Source organism: Schistocerca americana, chromosome 10 (genome assembly GCF_021461395.2).
Source record: "Schistocerca americana isolate TAMUIC-IGC-003095 chromosome 10, iqSchAmer2.1, whole genome shotgun sequence".
NCBI lineage: Eukaryota > Metazoa > Arthropoda > Insecta > Orthoptera > Acrididae > Schistocerca > Schistocerca americana.
In genome coordinates this window covers 156,135,057-156,162,945 of record NC_060128.1, presented here as the reverse complement: position 1 = coordinate 156,162,945, position 27,889 = coordinate 156,135,057, and the positions used below count along the sequence as shown (strand labels likewise).

The 27,889-nt window shown below is 41.2% G+C and overlaps 1 protein-coding gene across 2 annotated transcripts in view; it reads left to right on the top strand.

The window, feature by feature from the left end:
• Positions 1-27,889, top strand: part of LOC124552607 (aminopeptidase N-like) — a 272,739-nt gene that overhangs the window by 185,854 nt on the left and 58,996 nt on the right. For both annotated transcript variants that reach the window (XM_047126932.1, XM_047126933.1), the window contains exons 14-16: positions 624-852; positions 3,332-3,615; positions 23,394-23,578. In XM_047126932.1, the coding sequence (XP_046982888.1) occupies positions 624-852; positions 3,332-3,615; positions 23,394-23,578 (698 nt within the window). The remainder of the gene's footprint in view (positions 1-623; positions 853-3,331; positions 3,616-23,393; positions 23,579-27,889) is intronic.

The following is a 27,889-nucleotide window of genomic DNA, read 5'->3' as shown; positions in this document are numbered from 1 at the left end:
GTCAAAAGCTTTCTCTAAGTCAACAAATGCTAGAAACATAGGTTTCCTTTCCTTAATCTATCTTCTAAGATAAGTCATAGGGTCAGTATTGCCTCACGTGTTACAACATTTGTACAGAATCTGAACTGTTCCTCCCCGAGGTTGGCTTTTACCAGTTTTTCCATTCATCTGTAATGAATTCATGTTAGTATTTTGCAGCTGTGACTTATTAAACTGGTAGTTTGGCAATTTTCACACCTATCAACACCAACTTTCTTTAGGATTGAAATTATTATATTCCTCTGAAGCCTGAGGGTATTTTGCCTGTCTCATACATCTTGCTCACCAGATGGTAGAGTTTTATCAGGGCTGGCTCTCCCAAGGCTGTCAGCAGTTCTAATGGGATGTTGTCTACTCCCGGGGCCTTGTTTTAACTTAGGTCTTTCAGTGCTCTGTGAAATTCTTTATGCAGTATCATATCTCCATTTCATCTTCATCTACATCCTCTTCCATTTCCATAATACTGTCCTCAAGTACATTGCCCTTGTATAGACCCTCTATATACTCCTTCCACCTTTCTGCTTTCCCTTCTTTACTATAGGTGTATTGAACAAATATTATGTCAATCCAATATCCTTTGACAGGCACGGTTCACTATAGATGGACGTCCATTGGCAAACAGCTCGTCACAGGCATGGTTTGTACCTGTGAGCTACCTGACGCAGGAGGAGGCAACCACAGGTGCTGCATCAACTCTCCCTCGTGTGTGGCTCGTCATGAGTGAGGGTCAGCGTTCTGTCACTGTTGAGAGGATCCTCCCTTCCGGGAGTGTGGGAGCTTCTCAGTGGCTACTGGTAAACTTCCAGCAAGCAGGTGTGTGGAGCCATTCATTCATTCACAGAAGTACCCTCCATTGTGGATGAGAATCAGTCAACTAGAAATATTGAGCCGTGTTGCCTCTACAATTGAGCCATGCTACCCATATAGCTATCCATAATTGAGAAAGTGTTGCTGGTGCAGCATTTTTTGCACAAACTGACCTCTCAGTCATGCCCCATAAATGTTCAATGGTGTTCATGTCAGGCAGCCTGGGTGGCCAGATCATTCGCTCAGGTTATTCAGAATTTTCTTCAAACCAATCATGAATAGCTGTGTCCCAGTGACATGACACATTGTCATTCATAAAAGTTCCACAGTTGTTCACGATTAGTTTGAAGAACATTCTGGACAGCTCAAGCAAATGATTTGGCCATCCAAATTGTCTGACATTCATCCCATCGAACATTTATAGGATGTAATCGAGAGGTCAGTTCCTCACAAAGTCCTGGACTGGCTAAACTTCTGCAATTATGCCTACAGAGGCAGCATGGCTTATTGTTTCTGCATTGGAATCTAATGACTTGTTGAGCCCATGTCACGTCACGTCATGTCACATAAAGTTGCTGCACAACACTGGACAAAAAGAGGTCTGACATGATATTTGGAGCCATCCCATGAGTTTTGTCACCTTGATGCATACCAGCACAAACCATTCACTTTCCTGTTGTGCCCACAAATGGAGCAAGGGAAGAATGATGAGATGTATGCCTCTATACAAGTCCTTATCTCCATTTTTTCGTTACAGTCAGTACAAAAGAGGAATGCCGGAGACAGTAGAACTGATCTATAGTCTGTTACACAGTATGGTTGCTTAAACTTTCTTAGTAGCATTTCACAAGATTATTGTCTTCTTCCTTCCAAGGATACCCATCTAATCTTAAGGAACATTTCCACGACACACTCGTACTGTCTGGAACTGATTGTACCATAATACTGCTCAGTTGTTTCAGTGTTGTCCTTTAATTTCATCTGAGGTGATCCCAAATACTCAAACGGTATTCAAGAATGTAGCACACGACAGATTTGTTACTGCCTTCTCTTTCAGCTAAAATAGTATTAATACCAGTTTGTGCTTCCATGTTTTAAATAAAAAAAGAATGTGTGTATGACTTAACATTGGTCTTGCCAGTGGTCACTGTATACTTTACTTTAGCAGAAGCATGTACAATATTAAGACAGTTTGCATGCTGTCACGGAATACACCATTTCTTTCTGTTCGGGCGATTTGAGAATGGGTCTGATATCGGTAACCAGTCATCAATTAAATAAAAGGGAGCTGAATTTTGCAGTTTCAGCTGATTTCTACATAAAATAGAAATGTGTAATAGAAGCAGAAATCCTCTGCATCTCCGCTTTTGAAAGAAATGTTGTGGCGTTCAGTCCAAAGACTGGTTTGCTGCAGCTCCACATGCTACTTTATCCTATACAAGCTTCTTCATTTCTGATTAGCTACCACACCTACATCCTTCTGAACCAGGAATCCCTTGGCATCTTAGAATGTGTCCTATTAACTGAATCTTCTTTTAGTCAAGTTGTGACACAAATTTCTTGTCACCCAGTTCTATTCAGTACTTCCTCATTAGTTATGCAATCCACTCATCTAATCTTCAGTATCCTTCTGTAGCACCACATTTCAAAAGCTTGTATTCTCTTCTTGTCTAAACTGCTTATGTCCATGTTTCACTTCCATACATGGCTACACCCCATACAGATACCTTCAGAAAATGCTATTCTATATTTTAAAAAATAAATAAATAATTAAAAAAGCATGAATTGTATAGGAAATGTTACAAATTCTTTTCTAAGGAAGTGCAAAATGTACATGAATACTTATAGGGTTAAAACAGTTTAAGCCACATCACATCTGTTATTACTTAAATAACGGTCACACCTCATGTGTAGAGCATGTTATGGAGTCCAGTATACAGCAAGACAAGTTTCTCACGAAATGCAGAGGACTGTACTATCTTTTGTGGACATCTTTGGTATAGTTTCATTTCTTCATCATATATCCTCCTTTGAAGACATTTTCCATTTCATTCGTATGTTCTTCCAATTATTTTGCTGTGTCTAACAGAATTACAGTGTCATTGGCAAACCTCAAAGTTTTATTTCTTCTTGCTGTACTTCAATTCCTATTCCAAATTTTTCTTTGGTTTCGTTTATTGCGTTTTCTGTGTACAGACTAAAGAACATTAGGGATAAGCTATAACCCTGTCTTGCTCCCTTCTCAACCACTACTTCCCTTTCATACCCCTCGACTCTTGTAATTGCTTTATGGTTTCTTTACAAGTTGTAAGTAGCCTTTCACTCACTGTATTTTACCTGTGCCACTTTCAGAATTTTAAAGAGAGTATTCTAGTCAGCATTGTCAAAAGTTTTGTATAAGTTATCAAATGCCATAAATGTAAGTTTTCATTTCCTTTCCTTGAAAGAAATATGTTGAGTTACTATTAAGAAACAATTGCTGCAGGGTACTACAAGGTGAACTATGATGTGGACAACTGGAAGCTGCTGGTGCAGCAGCTGGCAACAAATCCCCTGATGCTACCAGCCGCAACACGTGCACAGCTGATCTCTGACGCTTTTTCACTTGCCAGAGCCGGCACCTTACCCTACGGCATCACACTCAACCTGACACGATACCTGCGCGACAGTCGTGTCGAGCTCAATCCTGTTCCTTGGCAGGCTTTTCTGGAAGACACGCAGTTTCTTGAGGATGGGCTCTATGTTACAAGAACCTATTCATCCTTAAAGGTCAGTCACCTGGACTAAAATAATACAGTTGTGTTCTATTTATGTGATGGTGAAATGTTTGACACAATGTCCCAAACTAGGCACTAGAGGCTGAAGATTACCTAGTATGGCACCATGTGTATGAGAACCCTCTGTTTTTATGAGGCATAGTCCTAAACTAAAGTATGGTGACTAGTATTTAACTGATGGTAAGCCTAAATGAAGTGCCATGCATGCAGTACTGTTTACCGACACTTTAGGAAACTTCTGCAGTGTTGGCTTGATTCAGCAGTAATTTGCCAGTCGGTGATAACAGATGGCAACGACTGGGACAATTGTGCATCCCACCAGAGTTGTGATGTGCCTGATGTGATTAGATTTTTGCTTGCAAAAGGATCTTCAGCTGATGAAATACATCGTGAATTATGCCTAGTATATGGACCTGAAATAATGATTGGCAAACAAGTTAGAAAATGGTGATGAGAATTTCAAAATGGCTGCACAAGTGTTCATGATGAACAGCAGAGTGGCAGATCCAGTATTGTGACCAACAACATTATTGAACAAGTGCATCAAAAATTTCACAGTGGTTAGTGATTAGTGATCTGGTTAATGAATTCCAAACTGTTGCCTGAACCTCAATTTACAGGACTGTCACCGAAGAGCTTGGATATCACAATATGTGTGTGAGGTGGGTTCCAAAAAGTTCACTGATCAGCAAAACAAGCAAAGAATGTGTAGGGCACAACAATTATTGGAGTGCTATATACAAGATAGAGATGATGTGTTTTGCCCAATTGTTATGGGTGAAAAGACGTGCATATTGCATGCCAATGCAGAATCATAACAACAGTCAATGCAGTGATGTCATTCAGGTCCACCCAAACCAAAAAAGTTTAAGAAATCTCTGATCTTGAATTGAAGAAAGATGGCTACCATTTTTTGGAATGAAAAGGGAATCCTTTTGATTGACTTCATGGACCATGGGTCAACAGTTACTGCTGACCTATTCTGTGAAACTCTTAGCAAACTGAGACATACGATTCAAAATCAACATTGCGGGAAACTTTCATCTTGCATAATTCTCCTCCACTACAGTGCAACACTCACACCACTGCCAAAACCAAGGAGAAGATTCGAGCTTTTTGTTGGGAACTTTTGGATCACCCATCATACACTCCCAGCATTGTACCAAGTGACTATTTCCTCTTACTGCATTTGAAAAATAGGCAGGGTGGATGATGATTTCAAGACTGGCTTTATTAACTGGTTCAATTCCCAGATGGCAGACTTCTATGCAGAGGGGTTAAAGAAGCTGGTGCAGCATTACAGAAAGTGTATAGATGTGACAGTGATTATGCGGGATATGTAGTAAAATATTACTGTTAATAAAAACCTTTTTTCATAAACTTATTTTTTATGACCAAAAGGACCTTAGTTTTGGAATATGCCTCATAATTTGATTTATTATTGAGTTTATTACTACACAACCAACCCAATGCTTTTGATGCCAGACTCGTGGCTAAGTGAGTAATGTGACAAAACTTCTTGTTGGTATTGTACCACTGCAAATTTGGAATCAACGGTTTCCAAGGTACAAACAACTTTCAGAATTACTTACTTAGGTCTTTTGTACATGTTCCTGTTGCCACGCTCAATAAACCATAGTACACAAAATACAGTTTCATGCAAATATACATCAGTCCTTGATAATTGGTTACAATTTTGTCAGTAGCTTACTTGTTGCATAGTTTAATATTCTTTTTTAATGTAGTCCATGTTATAGATCCACAAGAAAATTCAGGATTTTTGCACGCTCACTTGAAATATCCAGAAAACTCAACTCAAAGCATCACTTAAATTCAAGTTTTTCAACAACTGCTAAGAATGTTAGTCAATTTTTGTTGCATGGAAATTTTACTGCAGCAGCACACACAGTTTTCTCTAATTTCCTTGTAGGAATTTGTATTACAGTGCTCTCAGAAAATTATGGCTTTTGTGATAACTTTACTTATGTTGCAAGGGAGATATTGATTATATGCTTTAGCTACAATGATTTGTTCGTCCAATGGAATATAACTGTCCTATAGATCTGACAAGCAATCACACAGTAAAAATGCATTAAAAATTAGATTTCTTGTTGTGGGCTGAGTGATGCATCAACAGTTAGTTTATAATCATTTTTATGGTAAAGTGCTTCAGTGAGATAGGAAGACCTTGTTCTACTTGATGGTACCCTTCTCAGAAACTGAATGAAATTGTTGCGAGATGTGCCAAAGCTTTTTTGCAGTAGGTATTTTCTAAAACATTCATATCTGTATCTGGTGAGATCTGGTTTCTAGCATTTGTAGACTTAGAGAAAGCTTTTGACAATGTTGACTGGAATACTCTCTTTCAAATTCTAAAGGTGGCAGGGGTAAAATACAGGGAGCGAAAGGCTATTTACAATTTGTACAGAAACCAGATGGCAGTTATAAGAGTCGAGGGACATGAAAGGGAAGCAGTGGTTGGGAAGGGAGTAAGACAGGGTTGTAGCCTCTCCCCGATGTTGTTCAATCTGTATATTGAGCAAGCAGTAAAGGAAACAAAAGAAAAATTCGGAGTAGGTATTAAAATTCATGGAGAAGAAATAAAAACTTTGAGGTTCGCCGATGACATTGTAATTCTGTCAGAGACAGCAAAGGACTTGGAAGAGCAGTTGAATGGAATGGACAGTGTCTTGAAAGGAGGATATAAGATGAACATCAACAAAAGCAAAACAAGGATAATGGAATGTAGTCTAATTAAGTCGGGTGATTCTGAGGGAATTAGATTAGGAAATGAGGCACTTAAAGTAGTAAAGGAGTTTTGCTATTTGGGGAGCAAAATAACTGATGATGGTCGAAGTAGAGAGGATATAAAATGTAGGCTGGCAATGGCAAGGAAAGCGTTTCTGAAGAAGAGAAATTTGTTAACATCCAGTATTGATATAAGTGTCAGGAAGTCATTTCTGAAAGTATTCGTATGGAGTGTAGCCATGTATGGAAGTGAAACATGGACGATAAATAGTTTGGACAAGAAGAGAATAGAAGCTTTCGAAATGTGGTGCTACAGAAGAATGCTGAAGATTAGATGGGTAGATCACATAACTAATGAGGAAGTATTGAATAGGATTGGGGAGAAGAGAAGTTTGTGGCACAACTTGACCAGAAGAAGGGATCGGTTGGTAGGACATGTTCTGAGGCATCAAGGGATCACCAATCTAGTATTGGAGGGCAGCGTGGAGGGTAAAAATCGTAGAGGGAGACCAAGAGATGAATACACTACGCAGATTCAGAAGGATGTAGGTTGCAGTAGGTACTGGGAGATGAAAAAGCTTGCACAGGATAGAGTAGCATGGAGAGCTGCATCAAACCAGTCTCAGGACTGAAGACCACAACAACAACAGATCTGACAAGCAATCACACAGTAAAAATGCATTAAAAATTAGATTTCTTGTTGTGGGCTGAGTGATGCATCAACAGTTAGTTTATAATCATTTTTATGGTAAAGTGCTTCAGTGAGATAGGAAGACCTTGTTCTACTTGATGGTACCCTTCTCAGAAACTGAATGAAATTGTTGCGAGATGTGCCAAAGCTTTTTTGCAGTAGGTATTTTCTAAAACATTCATATCTGTATCTGGTGAGAGCTGTCATACAGATTAATTCAATGAACCCAGTGGTAAGAAACTTTACTTGCATTTGGAGTATGGTAGTTCGAATCCCTGTCCAAATACCCAGATTGAAGAGTTGCTTAAGGCAAATATTGGGACGGCACTTTCAAAAAGAACATGGTTGATTGCCTTTCCCATCCTTTAGCAATCTGAGCTCATGTTCCACCAGCAATGACCTCATCAACAGAACATGGAACTCTGATCTTCTTTCCCTAAAATTTTCACAGAATAAATCATTGTACTTTATGAAGCCTGTCAACAGTACTGATAAACATAGGATGATCTGGACAGTTTCTTCAGAAATTATGCTTTCACCTTTACAGCTCTTAACTTCAGTTTGCCAACTTTTTTATGAGCTTGTGTTGTCACTGAATTGTTGATCTAAAACAGTTAATGAATTAGTAACAGTTTGGCAATGGGACTGTTCTATGAACAACGTACTATAAATGAACTTATAATATTTATAAACAGTAGAAGGAATACTCACAATGTAATTCAGGCATTCAGCAGTTGATAGACACATAAACGAGACTGAAATCTTTGCTCAGCTTTCAGACAGATTTTGCATGCGTGCATCTGTGCTGTGTGTGTGTGTGTGTGTGTGTGTGTGTGTGTGTGTGTGTGTGTGTGTGTGTGTGTGTGTGTGCAGATTTAGTTCCTTGTGCGGATGACCCAAATATTGTCATCAGTCCAAATGTGGATAAAGCAACAGCAAAAATGATGATAATGTTCTTAACCTATAATTCTCAGCAAAAATAATCAGTTTTTGAAAACATAATGTAACTGGATAGATAAAAAATCTACTCACTGAGTGGTGGCAGGAGAACACACTTGTGAAAGGTATTACAGTTTTCAAGCTCTTGGAGTCAGTGACTCCTTCTGGCAGATGGGGTGAAGGGGAAGGAAGAGGGGTGAAGGATAAGGACTGGTTAAGTTTTTGAATAGGGATAGAGTTCGGAAAAGTCACCCATAACTCTGGTTCAGGGGAGACTTACTAAATGGGATAAAAACGAAACACTGATTGTTGGGGACTGCACTGGGTGGCATTTGAAAACCTGGGAGCTTTAATTTGGAAGATGGGGTAATATATGCAAGACATAGATTACTGCTAAAACATCGTTTATGAGTTGTTAAGAGTGAGAAGCTAAGTGCATCGTATGTAATAGACATAGGGGTGGGGTGGGGGTGGGAGGGGGACGAAAAATAGACAGGTCAGAAAATGAAAGATGTAAGAAAAGTAAAATGGAAGGAAGGAAGGAGTAGTTACCATGAAGAAACGCTGAGACAGAAGGAATTAACGTAAATTAAGGCCAAGTGGGTGGGGAGGACCAAAGACATGTTGTAGTACTAGTTCCCACCTGCAGTGTTCTCAGAACCTGGTGTCTGGGGGAAGGATCCAGTTGACAAATGTGGTGAAATGGCAGTCATGTTGTAGAGCATGCTCTGCAACAGTATATTGTGTGTTGCTGGTATACACCCTCCACCAATGACCCATTCATCCTGACTGACAACTGGGTGGTAGTCATGCCGATGTAAAAGGCCAGACAGTATTTACATAACTACTGGTATATGACATGTCATTTGACAAGTGGCTCTCCCTTTGATAGCGTATATTTTGCCAGTTACAGGGCTGTTATAGGTGGTGGTAGGAGGGTGCAGAGGGCAAATCTGAGGGTTGGTTACAGGGGTAGTAGCCATGGGTGTAGGCAGATGGCTGCACAAGGAGGATAGGAGATAACAAGGATATTGTGGAGATTGGGAGGGCAATGGAAAGTTATTCTAGGTGTTATTGGCAAGATTTCAGACAGAATGGATCTCATTTCAGGGCACAATTTTAGGGATTTAAGGAAATTACAGCCTTGTCGAAGTAGCTAATTAATACATCCAAGATGAGGATAATACTGAGTGACAAGTGGTATACTCCTAAGCTGTGGGATCAGCAATACCAGAATTGGATGTGATGGTGTAGGAAATCTGTTTTTGAACTATGCAGGTGTGGTAATTACGTACAGTGAAGGCTGAGGTGAGAATGGTGGTGTATTTATGTAAAGAATCTGCACCTGAACAAATACGTTTGCCTCAAATACCGAGGCTATACGGGAGGGAATGTTTGGTGTGGAAAGGATGACAACTGTCAGAATGTAAGTACTGTTGTTTGGTAATAGGTTTAATGTGGATCGAAGTGTGTAGCTGGCCTTTGGAAGGACGGAATCAGCATCGAGGAAAGTTGCATGGGATTCAGAATAAGACGACATGAAATGTAATTGGGAAAATGGATTTAGAGATTCCAGGAATTTTAACAGGTCAGCATCATCCTGAGTCCATGTGACCAAGATATTGTCAGTGTATCTAAACCAAAACAGGGGCTTTAAGGCATATGGATCCCAGGAAAGCCTCCTCCAAGCAACCCCTGAAAAGGTTTGCATAGAAAGGAGCCATCCTGATTCTCACAGCCATACTCCAGATCTTTTTGTATGCCTGCGTCTCAAAGGTGACGTAGTTCTTGGTAAGTATAAAGTTGATTAAGGTGAGTAGGAAGGATGTCATAGGTTGAGAATCAGATGGGCACTGACTGAAGAAATGTTCAGCAGCAGCAGACAGACTGTGTATGTTGCTGAACATTTTGTCAGTCAGAGCCCACCTTAACCAAGTTTATACTTACCAACAATTATTTCACCTTTGGGGGCAGACATACAAACAGATCTGGGGTATGGTCATGGGAACCAGGATGGCTGCTTTCTATGTTAACCTTTTCTTTGGTCACTTGGAGGTGACTATCTTGGGATGCATAAACCTTAACCCTGTGGTTTGGTTTAGATGTATTGATGACATCTTTACCATATGGACTCATGGTGAGACTGACCCATAAAAATTCCTGGAAACTCTAAATTCATTCTCCCAGTTAAATTTCACGTGGTCCTATTCTGAATCCCATCCCATTTTCCTTGATGTTGATCTCATCATCAGCAAAGGCTAGCTGCACACTTTTGTCCACATCAAATCTAATAACAAACAACAGTACTTACATTTTGAAAGTTGTCATCCTTTCCATGTCAAACATTCCCTCCCATACAGCCTCGAATTTTGAGGCAAACATATTTGCTCAGACACAGACTATTTACAGGAATACATCACCATTCTCACCTCAGACTTAACTGTAAACAATTACTGCACCAGTCTAGTTCAATAGGAGGTTTCCTCGCCCATCACATCCAATCCTGGTGCTGCTTATCCTTTGAGAAACAACTTAGGAGTACACCACTTGTCACTCAGTATTACCCTGGTCTTGAATGTATTAATCAGTTACTTCGACAGGGCCATGACTTTTCTAAAATCGTGCCTTGAAATGAGGTCCATTCCGTCTGAAATTTTGCCTATGACACCTAGAATAGCATTTGTCATTCTCCCAAATTCCGCAATATCCTTGTTACGTTCTATGCCACTTGTGCAGCCATCTGCCTACACTATAGCTCCTACCCCTGACTAATGCTGCTGCAAGACTTGCCCTCTACACCCTCCTACGTGTAGCAGCACTGTAACTGGCAAAGCATATACTACCAAAGGGAGAGACACATGTGAAACGACACATGTCATATAGCAGCTGTTATGTAAACACTGTTTGCCCTTTTGCATTCATATAACTATCTAAAAGTTATCAGTTAGGATGAAAGGGCAGAGGCAAAGGGTGTATACTGGCAACACACAATATCCTGTTGCAGGGCATGCACTACAACATGACAGTCATGACCTTAGTGACTGTTTCACCACACGTGTAATCTGAATTCTTCCCCCGGACACCAGGTTCTCAGACCTTTGCACATGGGAACTGGTACTATAACATTTCCTCAGTTCTCACCACCACTTGGCCTTAATTTATGTGAATTTCTTTGATCTCAGCATTTCTTCACAGCAACCACTCCTTTCTTCACTCCATCTTAGTTTCCTACATCTTTCATTTTCTGACCTGTCTATTTTTTGTCATCCCCGTCCCACCTCTATCAAATACAATGCACTTAGCTTTTTGCTGTTATTAACTCATGCATGATGTTTCAGCAGGAATCTCTCTCTTACATATTACCCTATGTTCCACCTTTAAGACTCGGGTTTTGAAATTTCACCTGGTGCTGTCCCCAACAATCAGTCTTTCCTTTTCATCCCATCCTAAGTTTCCCCTGACACAAGGTTATGGGCGAATTTTCTGAACTTTTCTAAAACCTCACCAGACCTTTTCCTTCACCCCTCTTCCTTCCCCTTCAACCCTTCTGCCAAAAGGAGACAACACTGGCTCCAGAAGCTTTCAAACTGTAATGCCTCTTATATGTGTGTTCTGCTGCTGCTGCTGCTGCTGCTTGATGAGTAGATTTTTTATATATCCAATTACATTAAAGCTTTTATTGAATGGTTTCCTACAAATGGTTTCTCTTTCAATTTAGAAAAGGCACAACACATCCAGTTCTGCACAGATAGAGGTACTATGCCAATGATATGTGTAACATGTGGTGCGGAAATAATAACTATTGTGAAACATTGCAAATTTTTAGATGATGTTGTTGACAAGAATTTAGTAGCATTTTTTGCATATTTTTGTTCAATAATTTCATATGGAATAATGTTCTGGGGTAACTCATCTTTAAAAAAGGGAATTTTCATTATTCAAAAATGTGCTGTAAGAATGATACATGGCACTCATCCACAGTCATTCTGTAGGCTTCTGTTTAGGGAATTGAGCATTCTGACTGCTGTTTTACAGTACATTTATTCCATCGTGATGTTAGTTGTAAATAACCCACTACAGATCAAAGGGTACAGTGATATACATAATTACAATACCAGAAAAAAATGACACTCATTGAGGTAGCCTTTTGTGCATAAAGTGATGCACAGTGCTGCCACCGAAATTTTTGGTCACTTTCTCAGTAGTAGGAAATTTCTGATAGACAGGGAAGTTAAATTTGAAAACAAAGTGAAAAACTTTCTCTTTGACAACTGATATTCTGTAAAGTAGCTTGTATTTGCATAACATATTAAAGATGGAAGATGTGAATTACTGGTTCACATCTGTGTCCCCCCCCCCCCCCCCCCCCCTCTCCTCTCTCTCTCTCTCTCTCTCTCTCTCTCTCTCTCTCTCTCTCACACACACACACACACACACACACACACACACACACACACACACACACACACACAGTCTGCATTGTCCTGACTGACTACACTGTACTGTGTTTAGTTGTGTAAGTAAAGAGAGAGGTGGCCAAAGGGGAGGGGGGGACTGTGAAGTGAGGGAAGGGTTATTCATGGCTAAGATGAAAAGCAGCAAGGGAATGAGGTAGGAATGTGGCATCAGTGATGAGCTTACTGTGCCACAGGCAGGGAGAATTGTGTGTGGCAGAGTTGAAGTGGGTGTGGAGAGAGAGAGAGCGAGAGAGAGAGAGAGAGAGAGAGAGAGAGAGAGAGAGAGAGAGAGAGAGAGTGTGTTTGCAGAGTGGAGATTGTAGTTTAGCAAGGATGAGGAGAAGAGGGCATGATGAAAGGAAGGGGCGCAAGTATGAGTTAGAGCTATTGGAGATTGAGACCAGGAGAAATGCAGGATTTAGGGATGCGTTTAAGGAATAGTTTCACATACATAAATCAGAGAAACTGGTGTTGTGGGGAAGACCGAGATGGCATGAAATGTAAACTGGTTGGTGAAGTCAGGCATGTTATAATGTTTTGCCACTAGGCGGTCAAATCTGCATTCAGCCACATTTTGATGATGACCAATCATTGGAAAAGACAGTGCTCCTACACTTATGAAAGGATTTACAAAATTTCCAGGATTTTTGATGTATGACATTACTGCTTTCACAGGTGGCTTGTATATGACTGTGTAGGATGTGTTTGTGGTGTGACTGGAATAGGAAGTGGTGAGTGGGTGCATAGAACAGGTCTTGCACTCAAGAATTCCAGTGATATGGCCATCTGTGGCAAATGCTTGGGAGTGTGTTGTTAAAACAGACGACGATATTTTGCGGACTGAGTGGACAGTTGAATACCACTCTGAGGGAGATGAAAAATATTTGGGGTAAAGTGTTTCCCATTTATAGTTGTAGCCTCAAGTAGGTAGAGAAGGATATGGATATGTTGTTAGTCGGGGGGGGGGGGGGGGGGGGGGGGGGGCGGGCTTCTTTGCAGCTAGATCATGGGCATGTTTGAAAGATAAAGGGAATGCCATGAGTAATATGTTTTGTATACCACGTTTGGGGCCTTAGTCAAATGTTCAGCATACAGGGTCAGGGATTTCTTGTTACTGTAGATGTTTATTTATTTATTCCATGTGATCTGTTGGTACACAGTGTGTTGCAGATGTTGGAAAATATCAGTTAACATTGTTAACATATATTAACATATAGTATCCTAATGTATTATATTGCAAAGATTGGTTATGTTTACTTAGCTTCAGTTGCTCAATTGCACCATTTATCACTGGCCACTTTGTGTGGGAGAGATATTTTAGCATAGCAGGAATGACGTCTATCAGAACTGAGGTGCCATTAATGGTTGGTTGGCTCAGTAAAGGCAGAGATTTTTATAGAATCCCCAAATAAACAGAGGCCAGTGCCACAGTAGGTGGTGTGGTGGGTTGAAGAGGACTATTTTAAGCATATAGGACAGAAGGTATTGAAGCTGAGGAAGAATTAAGCAGATGCCGGTATGGCCATCCATGACTTTCATTTGCAGTGATGAGATATTTCTTACCCAGTATGTTGAAGTTCTTACAAAGGCCTTCACAGATGGGCATTACCTCCCAAATCTAGTCTGCAGACAGAAATCTGCATCATTTCCACCCCATTCTCTTCATCCTTTAGTCACTCTAACAAACCAGCTACGAAGGAGCACCCTATTCATTATCTAATTTTATCCCAGACTGAAACAATTTAATCACATCCTTTGCCAGGGCTTCCACCACTTATCACTGTGCCCAGAAATGAGGAACATTCTACCCACAATCCTTTCCACACCTTCCATCAACAAAATCTACAAAATATGCTTATCCAGCCTTATGCCACACTTATGCCCAAATCCTTGCCACATGGGTCTTATCCCCGAAGATGCGAGAAAGCAGTCATATCATATAGTAGCTCTGTTACACAGCTTTTCAAGACATGACCACCAACCATCTGTCCATCCAAATAAACAGCAACCAGCAAACTGTGGCCAAATGCAGAGTTAACCATTCAATGGCAGAACATGCTTCTGAGCTAAACACATTAGAATTCTTTCTCTGGTCCAGAACCGGTGCCACATGGCTCGCCCCTTCCTCCTCCCCACCTCCTAGTACCTGCATCTCACACTTACATAGATGAAAAAAGTCCTTAAAACACGTCCTTGAATGCTACAGTCCCTCATCTGCCCATATTTAATCTCCAATAGCCCTGACCAACACACAACTAGAATTTTGTCCTCATGCTGCTCAATTCACTAAGTTAACACTCTATTCTTGGACCAGTCCAAGCCGAAGGGGAGCTGTCAACTGATGATGAAGTCGCACTGTTGGTTGATAATATTTGAGCAAATCATCATAGCATGACTGCTTTAAAAAGTTGCAAAGCAGATTGCATTTACACATCTTTTGTTATTTTGCAGGATGTACCAACTCAATGAAAAAATTACTTCAGCAATAAAGGTGCAATCACTATGCCAGGCCAAAAAGTTTTCATCTTTCCTTCTGAAGACACACGATAATCAGTGCTGTGGAAGATGACAACACAAAGCTAATGTTGTGAGAAGTAAGACTGCTTGCAAGATGATGAAGTTGCATATAGCTTGAAAAAGTAACATCAGGTGTAGGTCCTCACACTATCTCAACAGCTACCACATTTTGAACTAAAATGGAAATAATAATGTCTTTCTGTATTAACAGTAGAATAGTCATTCCTTGTTTATGATTCTATCCTGAAATATTCATTATTGTAATATATAGGACCATCCCAAATAACTACTTGTCCATAAAATGAAGGTATCTAGCAAACGTTGCTCAGCTACTGGGGGCATTAACCAGCACAATAGCCTTTATTGTATCTTTGCTCATTATACGAAGGTAATCCCAAAAGTAAGGTCTCCTAATTTTTTTGTAAGTACAGAACTCTGTTTGTGTGGCAGTTGGTCACACTGTTGTGAAGAGTGCTTCATGCGCTGTGTGTAAACATGCGCACGGCGCGCTGAGGCACTCAGTCTTGGCTTGGCAGCCGTTCAGAATGGAGCTCCCATTAGATGTTACTGCCAAGTGAAAATTGCACTCAGTTATTTGGTATTTGAATGCAAAGGGCACTGCGCCGATTGAAATCCATCGCCAATTAATGTAAGTGTATGGTGAGTCATGCATGGATGTCAACAATGTTCATAAGTGATGTAGACAGTTTGCAGCTGGTTGGACCGAAATTCACGATGAACAAAGGGGCGGTAGGCCATCAGTTTCTGAGGAGACAGTGTTGAAGGTTGAGCAAAGCGTGCATGAAGATTGACGGATCACCCCGGATGATCTCTGCACGTTGGTTCCTGAGGTTTCCTGAAGCACCGCTCACAGAATTTTAACTGAAACATTGAACTACCAGAAGGTGTGCACAAGATGGGTGCCACGCATGCTGAGTGAGGACCACATGTGGCAATGAGTTGATGCTTCCTGTGCATTTCTTCACCACCTTGCAGCCGAACTGGACAACTTTCTGGACTCAGTTGCCATGGGTGATGAAATCTGGGCATACCACTTTAGACTTGAGACCAAGCAACAATTATGGCAGTGGCAGCATCCTTCTTTGCCAAAGCCGTGGAAATTCAGACAAACACAGTCTGCTGGTAAAGTCATGACAGCCATTTTTTGGGATCTGAAAGGGGTATTGTTGGTCAACTTTATGCCCACTCGGGCCACAATTAACGCTGACAGGTACTGTGAGACTCTGAAAAACTCAAGCGGGCAATTCAGAACCGGAGAAGAGCAATATTGAGCAAGGGCGTACACATTCTCCATGACAATGCTCGCCCACACATCACTCAGCAAACCGTTGTTCTACTGCAACAGTTTCAGTGGAACATAATCACCCACCCACCCTATAGTCCTGACTTGGTGCCCAGTGACTATCACCTGTTCCCTATGTTGAAAGAATATTTTGCCGGAAAGCAATTCAGCTCCAATGACAAGGTGAAAGAAGAGGTTCATAACTTTCTGAACAGTGTGGTGGAGAGCTGGTATGACATGGGCATACAAAAACTGCCACAGTGTCTACAAAAGTGCATCAAGAGAAGTGGTGATTATATTGAACAATAGCTAAATGTTCAAGTTGTAAACTGATGTAAACCATTGTAGAAATAAACTGATCTATGTACTTATAAAAAAAATAGGAGACATTACTTTTGGGATTACCCTTGTAAAAACATGAACAGAAGTACATCATTTTTAAATAGCACCCTATTTTTTATATGGTGATCCACTTCCTGTTCTCAAGACCTGTTCAGAAATGTATTACATGTCTACATAAACACATCACCTCAATAAGAAACAGAAACAGGAATCTTTAATACCATTTTGTAGTATTGTAATCCTTGCTGGGAACTGAAAGGGGTAGCACATCCAAAGGTACTCACGTGGTGGCATGGATCAGTTCAGAGCTAGACACACACACACAAGGCATTACGTGCTGGACATCCGTTTTGTTGGTACCACATAAGCATTCTTATCTCTGTGCCACTTCATCCAGAGGATGATGATGAATTTGTATGAGAAAGTAAGCCCTGCCATTTAGGTTACCATTTATTAAATGAGGGCCATTAATTATAGTATAAAGTATCCCACACCAGACATTAATTTTCCATTGATGCCATTTTTCAACCAGTATAAGGCATCGTGGGCTTTCACTGGACTAAAAATGCATGGTCTTTGTACTTGCTTGTCCTTTGTTTGAGAAGAAATATTCATTGATAAAAAGAACATCAGAGAAGTTCTGGTTGGCAAAGATTATTTGCTCGGTGCACTAACAGAACTGTACACTATTATTGAAATGATTTCCCCGAAATTCTTGTTGTAAGTGTACATCCTGGGGATAGAACTGGTGACATGTCAGAATGTGATGTACACTGGTTTAAGAATGCCAGTCTCCAGTTCAAGTTGTCATATGCTCACTTGTGGATTTGTTGGAAAAGAAGCAAGAACATTAGCTTTGACGGTGTTGTCTGTGTGAGCTGTGTGGTGACTGTGTTGCTTCAGTTTGCAACTCCCTGGTTCCTGAAGAGTCACAACAAGAAGAAAAAGCATTCATTCAGAAGGTCAGTTCTCGTCAGGATATTGTGTGGTAAAGTTCTCCTTTCTGAGTAGCATTTCACTCTCCTTCAGTAACAGGTTAAAAAATTATGCAGGTGTTAATCAAGGACCACCTTCACAGTACACAACATGTCATTTAAAAGTACAGTAATGTACTACATCTACCTGTACTGTAAATGACACATTGTGATTATTGTTCTGCGGATTTATAAGTGACAGTCAAATGAAAATGAGACAGATGGGAGAAAATCTAAGTAAACTGTTTATTATTCTAAAAGTAATCAACGTAACTTAGTAAATGTAGTCCACTGTGAGAAAAGACAGTCAGTGGCCTCATGGAAAAATGTTTGCTCTTTTCTGTGGAACTGTGATGATATAGAGGCATGCACCACTTCATCTGAAGCAAATTGAGGGCTGCTAATGCCTTTCTTCGGGACTCCAAAAATATGGAAATTACATGGAGGGCCCCCTCATGAACCATGGACCTTGCCGTTGGTGGGGAGGCTTGCGTGCCTCAGCGATACAGATAGCCGTACCGTAGGTGCAACCACAACGGAGGGGTATCTGTTGAGAGGCCAGACAAACGTGTGGTTCCTGAAGAGGGGCAGCAGCCTTTTCAGTAGTTGCAAGGGCAACAGTCTGGATGATTGACTGATCTGGCCTTGTAATAATAACCAAAACGGCCTTGCTGTGCTGGTACTGCGAACGGCTGAAAGCAAGGGGAAACTACAGCCGTAATTTTTCCCGAGGGCATGCAGCTTTACTGTATGATTACATGATTATGGCGTCCTCTTGGGTAAAATATTCCGGAGGTAAAATAGTCCCCCATTCGGATCTCCGGGCGGGGACTACTCAGGAGGATGTCGTTATCAGGAGAAAGAAAACTGGCGTTCTACGGATCGGAGCGTGGAATGTCAGATCCCTTAATCGGGCAGGTAGGTTAGAAAATTTAAAAAGGGAAATGGATAGGTTGAAGTTAGATATAGTGGGAATTAGTGAAGTTCGGTGGTAGGAGGAACAAGACTTCTGGTCAGGTGACTACAGGGTTATAAACACAAAATCAAATAGGGGTAATGCAGGAGTAGGTTTAATAATGAATAGGAAAATAGGAATGCGGGTAAGCTACTACAAACAGCATAGTGAACGCATTATTGTGGCCAAGATAGATACGAAGCCCACACCTACTACAGTAGTACAAGTTTATATGCCAACTAGCTCTGCAGATGACGAAGAAATTGAAGAAATGTATGATGAAATAAAAGAAATTATTCAGATTGTGAAGGGAGACGAAAATTTAATAGTCATGGGTGACTGGAATTCGAGTGTAGGAAAAGGGAGAGAAGGAAACATAGTAGGTGAATATGGATTGGGGGACAGAAATGAAAGAGGAAGCCGCCTGGTAGAATTTTGCACAGAGCACAACATAATCATAGCTAACACCTGGTTCAAGAATCATAAAAGAAGGTTGTATACCTGGAAGAATCCTGGAGATACTAAAAGGTATCAGATGGATTATATAATGATAAGACAGAGATTTAGGAACCAGGTTTAAAATTGTAAGACATTTCCAGGGGCAGATGTGGACTCTGACCACAATCTATTGGTTATGACCTGTAGATTAAAACTGAAGAAACTGCAAAAAGGTGGGAATTTAAGGAGATGGGACCTGGGTAAACTAAAAGAACCAGAGGTTGTACAGAGATTCAGGGAGAGCATAAGGGAGCAATTGACAGGAATGGGGGAAATAAATACAGTAGAAGAAGAATGGGTAGCTTTGAGGGATGAAGTAGTGAAGGCAGCAGAGGATCAAGTAGGTATAAAGACGAGGGCTAGTAGAAATCCTTGGGTAACAGAAGAAATATTGAATTTAATTGATGAAAGGAGAAAATATAAAAATGCAGTAAGTGAAACAGGCAAAAAGGAATACAAACGTCTCAAAAATGAGATCGACAGGAAGTGCAAAATGGCTAAGCAGGGATGGCTAGAGGACAAATGTAAGGATGTAGAGGCCTATCTCACTAGGGGTAAGATAGATACCGCCTACAGGAAAATTAAAGAGACCTTTGGAGATAAGAGAACGACTTGTATGAATATCAAGAGCTCAGATGGAAACCCAGTTCTAAGCAAAGAAGGGAAAGCAGAAAGGTGGAAGGAGTATATAGAGGGTCTATACAAGGGCGATGTACTTGAGGACAATATTATGGAAATGGAAGAGGATGTAGATGAAGATGAAATGGGAGATACGATACTGCGTGAAGAGTTTGACAGAGCACTGAAAGACCTGAGTCGAAACAAGGCCCCCGGAGTAGACAATATTCCATTGGAACTACTGACGGCCGTGGGAGAGCCAGTCCTGACAAAACTCTACCATCTGGTGAGCAATATGTATGAAACAGGCGAAATACCCTCAGACTTCAAGAAGAATATAATAATTCCAATCCCAAAGAAAGCAGGTGTTGACAGATGTGAAAATTACCGAACTATCAGCTTAATAAGTCACAGCTGCAAAATACTAACACGAATTCTTTACAGACGAATGGAAAAACTAGTAGAAGCCAACCTCGGGGAAGATCAGTTTGGATTCCGTAGAAACACTGGAACACGTGAGGCAATACTGACCTTACGACTTATCTTAGAAGAAAGATTAAGGAAAGGCAAACCTACGTTTCTAGCATTTGTAGACTTAGAGAAAGGTTTTGACAATGTTAACTGGAATACTCTCTTTCAAATTCTAAAGGTGGCAGGGTTAAAATACAGGGAGCGAAAGGCTATTTACAATTTGTACAGAAACCAGATGGCAGTTATAAGAGTCGAGGGACATGAAAGGGAAGCATTGGTTGGGAAGGGAGTAAGACAGGGTTGTAGCCTGTCCCCGATGTTGTTCAATCTGTATATTGAGCAAGCAGTAAAGGAAACAAAAGAAAAATTCGGAGTAGGTATTAAAATTCATGGAGAAGAAATAAAAACTTTGAGGTTCGCCGATGACATTGTAATTCTGTCAGAGACAGCAAAGGACTTGGAAGAGCAGTTGAATGGAATGGACAGTGTCTTGAAAGGAGGATATAAGATGAACATCAACAAAAGCAAAACAAGGATAATGGAATGTAGTCTAATTAAGTCGGGTGATGCTGAGGGAATTAGATTAGGAAATGAGGCACTTAAAGTAGTAAAGGAGTTTTGCTATTTGGGGAGCAAAATAACTGATGATGGTCGAAGTAGAGAGGATATAAAATGTAGGCTGGCAATGGCAAGGAAAGCGTTTCTGAAGAAGAGAAATTTGTTAACATCCAGTATTGATTTAAGTATCAGGAAGTCATTTCTGAAAGTATTCGTATGGAGTGTCGCCATGTATGGAAGTGAAACATGGACGATAAATAGTTTGGACAAGAAGAGAATAGAAGCTTTCAAAATGTGGTGCTACAGAAGAATGCTGAAGATTAGATGGGTAGATCACATAACTAATGAGGAAGTATTGAATAGGATTGGGGAGAAGAGAAGTTTGTGGCACAACTTGACCAGAAGAAGGGAACGGTTGGTAGGACATGTTCTGAGGCATCAGGGGATCACCAATTTAGTATTGGAGGGCAGCGTGGAGGGTAAAAATCGTAGGGGGAGACCAAGAGATGAATACACTAAGCAGATTAAGAAGGATGTAGGTTGCAGTAGGTACTGGGAGATGAAAAAGCTTGCACAGGATAGAGTAGCATGGAGAGCTGCATCAAACCAGTCTCAGGACTGAAGACCACAACAACAACAACAACAACATGGAGGGAGGTCAGAACTGTGTGGAGGATGTGTAAGGGCTTCCAAGCAAAAGTTTTGCAGCAAATAGAAACAACCGTGGCAACATGTGGACAAAGATTATTCTGCAGCAGAATGATGCCATCCATCAACATTGCTGGACATTTGGACTTGATGTTACACTTCAGTTTTTGCAACATGTCCAAATGAACGCTCATTCTTTTGTAGGATGATGACTGCTCCCATGTTGTCTACGTTGTTTTGAGTTCACTGCAGAAGTTTCATTGGAAACCCCTTACATGATCTGATTTCACCCCATGTTATTTTCAGATTTTTGGAGCCCTGAAGAAAGACCTGCATAGCCGTCAATTTTCTTTGAATGAAGAGATGCATGTCCGGGTACAATCGTGATTCCACAGGCAACCAAAGGCACATTTCACTGTAGACATTGACCATCTTGTCTCACAGTGGGATAAATGTATTAACAGTTATGCCAATTTCTTTTGAAATAATAAACAGTTTCATTACTTCAGTCATCCAATCACCATGCCTCACTTTCCTTTGAGTCTCTCTTACATATTTTGTATAGGTGAGTAGCAGTTTTGCCTAGTCTTTCCTGACACTGATAGTTCTTGCAAAAACCGTCAACTGAAGTTGGTTGACCAAATGTCTGTTGTACATTTTCCTTTAGTTTCATTTGTTTTCTGTCAGCTCCAGCAAGTGGATAAGTTATGCTGCCTTGCGTTCCTGAAATCTGAACTAGTACTGGGTGATCAAAGCTAATTTTGCGTTACATTTTTAATAACGTCATGCTTATGTGAATGGCACAGTATGATATATTTTTCAACAGATCCTTAGGAGAAGAAATGGATTACTGAATAAGAAAATATAGTGGCCTGTATGAAAAACCTGAACTACTGTTCATATCTTTGTAATAAACAAAAGTTACTAAAAATGACAATATTATGAAAAGGATGGATTGTTACTTGTGTCCTGGTGGAACAGAAGGCTGGGTAGTGCGGGAGAGGTAGCAGCGGAGGGGATAGACATGTGAAGGATAGTAACTAGCAAAAGTTTAGGCCGGGGGGGGGGGGGGGGGGTGGCTACAGGAATGTAGGATAAGTGCAGGGAGAGGTGCTACCTGTACGATTCAGAAGAGGGATATGAGCCATGAGCAGGGGCAGAGTAGGGATGGACGAGGATATTGTGTAGGTTCAGGAGGAGTGGGAAGGATGTTGGGGAGAGCACTCCTCATTTCAGGACATGAGAAGTAGTCGATGGCATAGGCTGTGAAACAGTCATTACAATGAAGAAGGTTGCATTGGACAGTGTGCTCAGCAACTGGGTGGTTCAACTATTTCTCAGCCACTGTTCGTCGGTGGCCATTTATGCGGACAGACAGTTTGTTGGTTGTATTGTCAAAGCAGAATGCAGCACAGTGATTACAGCTTAGCTTGTAGAGCACATGACTGCTTTCACAGTAGCTCTGCATTTGACGGGTAGTGATGCTTGAGACTGGACTGGAGCTAGGTGGTTGTGGGAGGACGTATGGGACACATCTTGCATGTAGGTCTATTACAGGGATATGAGCCATGAGCAGGGGCAGAGTAGGGATGGACAAGGATATTGTGTAGGTTCAGGAGGAATGGGAAGGATATTGGGGAGAGCACTCCTCATTTCAGGACATGAGAAGTAGTCGAAACTCTGGTGGAGAAAGTGTTTCAGTTGCTACAGTACTGCGTGCTATTGAGTCACGTGAGGAATGCTCTCTGCGGCTGGACAGTGGGGAGTTGGATGACTGGAGAGATAAGGCATGGGAGATCTGTTTCTGTACAAGGTTGGGAGGATAATTTTGGTCTGTGAAGGCCTCAGTGACACCCTCTGTATATTTAGAGAGGGACTAGTAGAAAGGCAGTCATCGCTAAACAACAGATGTTTGATACACATTTTGTTTAGCTTCTGGAAAAAAAGTTATTTGTGTCTGGGATGATTAGGATAAATGAGACTCCCTATATTATTACTGAAAGTTACCAATTGCTGTGAAGTGACTGTTGTGCTGCACATGTCGGTTGCAGAGGTACGTGCAGAGTGTGCTGGAGCCACTGGTGCAGCAGCTGAACACTCGACCACGGCCTGGGGACTCCCTCCCGACGAAGCAGCTGCGTGCGCTAGCACTCTCACGGCTCGTCCAGCTGCAGACTCACAGCGACTGGGCACAGGAGTATTTTGCTCAGTGGATGGCAGCACCTAACAATTACTTGTCAGTATATTTCTTTCCTCATTGTCCGTTTTAGCCCTTCCTCCCTAACTTGATAAATTTATAGTTTCGTTTATCTGTAAGATTATCTCTGCAGTTGAATGATGAACATTAACTTTTAGTTGAATATTCTATTATTCATGTATAACTTTTCAGCATCCTTGGTCGTCTCTCTTATTGGGTGGAGTATACAAATGTGGTCAAAAAGTAACAGAAATTTTTTAATTTCACAGGCTTTATGCATCTGATTTTCAGTATTTTTTTTTTATCTTGTTGGTACTCATATTCCCAATATGTGTTTGCATTTTCAGCTGCTTTGAATATTTAGTTCATTGTTGATAGTAGAAAATATTGCGTGTTTCTGAACGCTCGGCGAATTTTTACTCAAAATGTGGATCATCAAATTTGCTTTAAATTTTGCCTGAAAAATGGAATAAAATGTAGCACCACATTCAAAATGTAGACTGTGGTTTTTGGTTAATCTGCTATGAGTAAGATAAGAGTTTAAAAGTGGTATAAAAGTTTCAAAGAGGGTAAAGAAGACAGAAGGCGATGACTGCCCTGAACGTGCCAGCAGATCAATTACTGATGACAGTGTGAGAGCAGTGAAGGAAATGGTTCTGAAAAATTTCTGAATTATCACAGAGGTTGTTGCTGATGTCAACATATCCTTTGGTTCATGCCAAGCTTTTTTGTATGATACATGTAGCAGCAAAGTTGGTTTCTAAATTGTTGAATTTTGATAAAACATGATGACTTATAAACATCGCTTGCTGATTAAAGTCAACAATGATCCAGAACTTCTAAAGAAGGTTATAATAGGTACTGAAATATGTGTATATGGGTCTGACAATGAAACCCAAGGCCCAATTTTCCCAGTGGAAACTACCTAAAGAGTCAAGACTTAAAAACATTTGACAAGTTCAGTTACTTGCAAAGTTTTTTCTCACTGTTTTCTTTGATTACAATGGGATAGTGTATCATGAGTTCCTGACTTATAGTTGTACAGTCAGTAAGGAATACTACCTAGAAGCTTTGCACCATTCATTTGAAGCAATCTGAAGATAACAACCAGAATTATGGTAAAACTGCTGTGGAAACTGCTTCACAAGAATACTCCCACTCACACCTCAATGCTTGTATGTGATTTTTTGGCCAGTCATTGCCTCCTGTGCCTTTTTTCTATTCCCAATGTTGCAGAGAACCATGAAAGGATGTCATTTTGCCACCATTGATGAGATAAAAACAGAATCGCTGTAGGAGCTGAACACCCCAACAAAAAGTGAGTTCCAGAAGTGATTCAGAGATTGGAGAAAGTACTGGCCCTTGTGTATTGTACCTGAGGGGGATCACTTTGAAGGGGACAAAGTTGATGTTGAGGGATAAATAGATTCTGTAAAAAAAGAAAAATTCCCATTACTTTTTGATAAGACCTCATATACAAGCAGATATGAAAAATATATTTTTGAAGGAGTTTTAAAATTTGTTTTCACTATTGGCTCTGTTAACACTGCCCAACATAAAAAAGTGAAGCACCCACAATGGGAAGAGGAAATGGAATGAATCTTCATGGGTTGGAACAGTATGGGATATTATTTCAATGATTACAAAATCAAGTCGAATTTACAAAGAACTTGGCAGGATGAACCCACTTATCGGTGTGATACCAGAATGAATGTCACTGTGCAGCAGAGTTTGCGCAAATGTGAAACTTCCTGGTAGATTAAAACAGTTTGCTGGACCGAGACTCAAACTTGGGACCTTTGCCTTTCGTGGGCAAGTGGTCTATCGACTGAGCTACTCGAGCACTACTCACGACCTGTCCACACAGCTTACTTCCACCAGTACCTTATCTCCTACCTTCCAAACTTCATAGAAGCCCTTCTGCGAAACTTGTAAGACTAGCACTTCTGGAAGAAGGGATGTAGTGGTGACACTGCTCAGCCACAGTGCGGAGGATGCTTCCAGAATGAAATTTTAACTCCGCAATATCCTTTCTTCCAAGAGTGCTAGCCTTAAAAGTTTTGCAGGAGAGCTTCTGTTAAGTTTGGAAAGTAGGAGACGAGGTACTGGCCGAAGTTAACCTGTAAGGACAGGTAGTGAGTCATACTCAGGTAGCTCAGTTAGTAGAGCACTTGCCTGCGAAAGGCAAAGATCCCGAGTTCGAATCTCGATCTGGCACACTGTATCGGTATGATGTTATACCCACTCAGGTCTGGTTGCATGCTCTGATTCAGTTGGGAAGGTTGTCATAAAGCTATTGTATCCTCTTCTGAGGCAGTCTGGCCAACATCAGTTGTGGCTGATCCCAGACATGTTCAACAGGGACAGATCTGGGCATCATGCATCCCACAGCAGTACCTCGATAATGTGCAGACAGTTCATAGACACACATGCCATGTGTGGATGAGCACTGTCCTGTTGACAAATGGCACTATAATACTGTTGACAAGGGGTAAAGAGTGAGGATGCAGGATGTCCGTGTTGTACTGTTGTGCTATCAAAGGTCCCTCTATCACTGTCAGCTGGGGTCTCGAATCATACCCAATGGCTGCCCACACTATACACCAGGAGCAACACAGCTGTGCCTCTCTGAAACATTGGAAGACTGGGCTTTCTTTGCAGGTCGCTGCAACAGTGGTCATCTGGCATATTGCAAAACCACGATATGTCACAAAACACAATGCGATACAGTTTTCCAGCAATCTGTGCATCTTGGTCACTGTACTTTTCCAAATGCAGCTGTTTGTGTTGTGTTACTTATATGAGGCTTGGAACTTAAATAGTGGTAACTATTTATTCACGACTTATACAAAAGAGTTACATATTTGCACCTGTTACTGTCCTTGAAAATAGTCACCAGTGTTATGTAGAACCCATTGCCAGCGATATGGAAGGTGTAGAATACCGTTAGTACAGCCTGTTCTGTTGATGGTGCAAATGGAGTGGTCTAAAGTTATGGTGATCCTCATGTACGACTGTAATGGTGTTATCCTAACACATTATGTTCCTTCACGGCAGACAGTCAGTGCACAGTATTACTGTTCATTTTTGGAGCATCACCTGTGACCAGCTTTGCGTAAAAAGCGGCGACACTTTCTACGCAACCCACCCATCATTTTGCATGACAATGTGCGGGCACATACAGTGCAAGCTGTGGCTAGTCTGTTTGGTTGATGGGACTGGGAAGTACTGTACCATCCACCATACTCCCTGGACTTAAGTCATTGTGACTTTGATTTGATTCCGAAGATGAAGGAACCACTTCGTGGCCTTCGCTTCAGAACTGTTCCAGAGATTTGACAGGCAGTAGACCGCTCCATTTGCACCATCAACAGAACAGGCTCTGCTAATGGTATACTACGCCTTCCACATCGCTGACAATGGGTTCTACACAACACTGGTGACTACTTTGGAGGTCAGTAACAGGTGCAAACATGTAACTCTTAGTATCAGTTGTGAATAGGTATTTGCCACTATTTAAGTTCCAACCCTCGTAGTAGCCTGTGCATTGAACAGCAAGACCATAGATCAGCTGCTGCTAGTCCCTGACCAATGCTGCGGGGTGTCACAGAATGTTGCAGGGAGTCCAATTACTTGTTCTGATATGGCAGATGCAGATGTGAGGGGTTACAATGTGCTCGGTGACAATACAGCAATCCTCCTTTGTGGTGGGCAGACGTGGTTAACTGGACCTTGAAGAGCAGTATGCCTGCCCACATGTTCCTGTGCAGTTAAACTTTGGGCCACTGTCACATCTGAGTGTCCCAGATATCAGGATACTGCACAATTTGACCAGGTGGCCAAATGGAGTCTCACAGTGAGGTTTCTTTCAGACTCTTGTCAGGTGCTGAGAGCACATTCTCATACTGGTATGTTCCACCTTTGTGCCCTTCACAATGATCACCCAATATCTGATGCTGTTCATACCACTTACATATCCTAGAAGATCTGGTACACCACTATTGCAGGGCCGGCCGTTGTGGCCGAGCGGTTTTAGGCGCTTCAGTCTGGAACCGTGCTTCTGCTACGGTCGCAGGTTCGAATCCTGCCTCGAGCATGGATGTGTGTGATGTCCTTAGGTTGGTTAGGTTTAAGTAGTTCTAAGTCTAGGGGACTGATGACCTCAGATGTTAAGTCCCATAGTGCTTAGAGCCATTTGAACCACTATTGCACTCTAATGGATGTGTTGCCTGTCACAGGGAATTGCAATGCTAACCATTTACATACCCATGGTTGGTTTGTACATGTACAAAACTGCATTGACATTTGACCACGTCTCCTAGGTCCTGCAATTTTTTTCATACAGTGTAT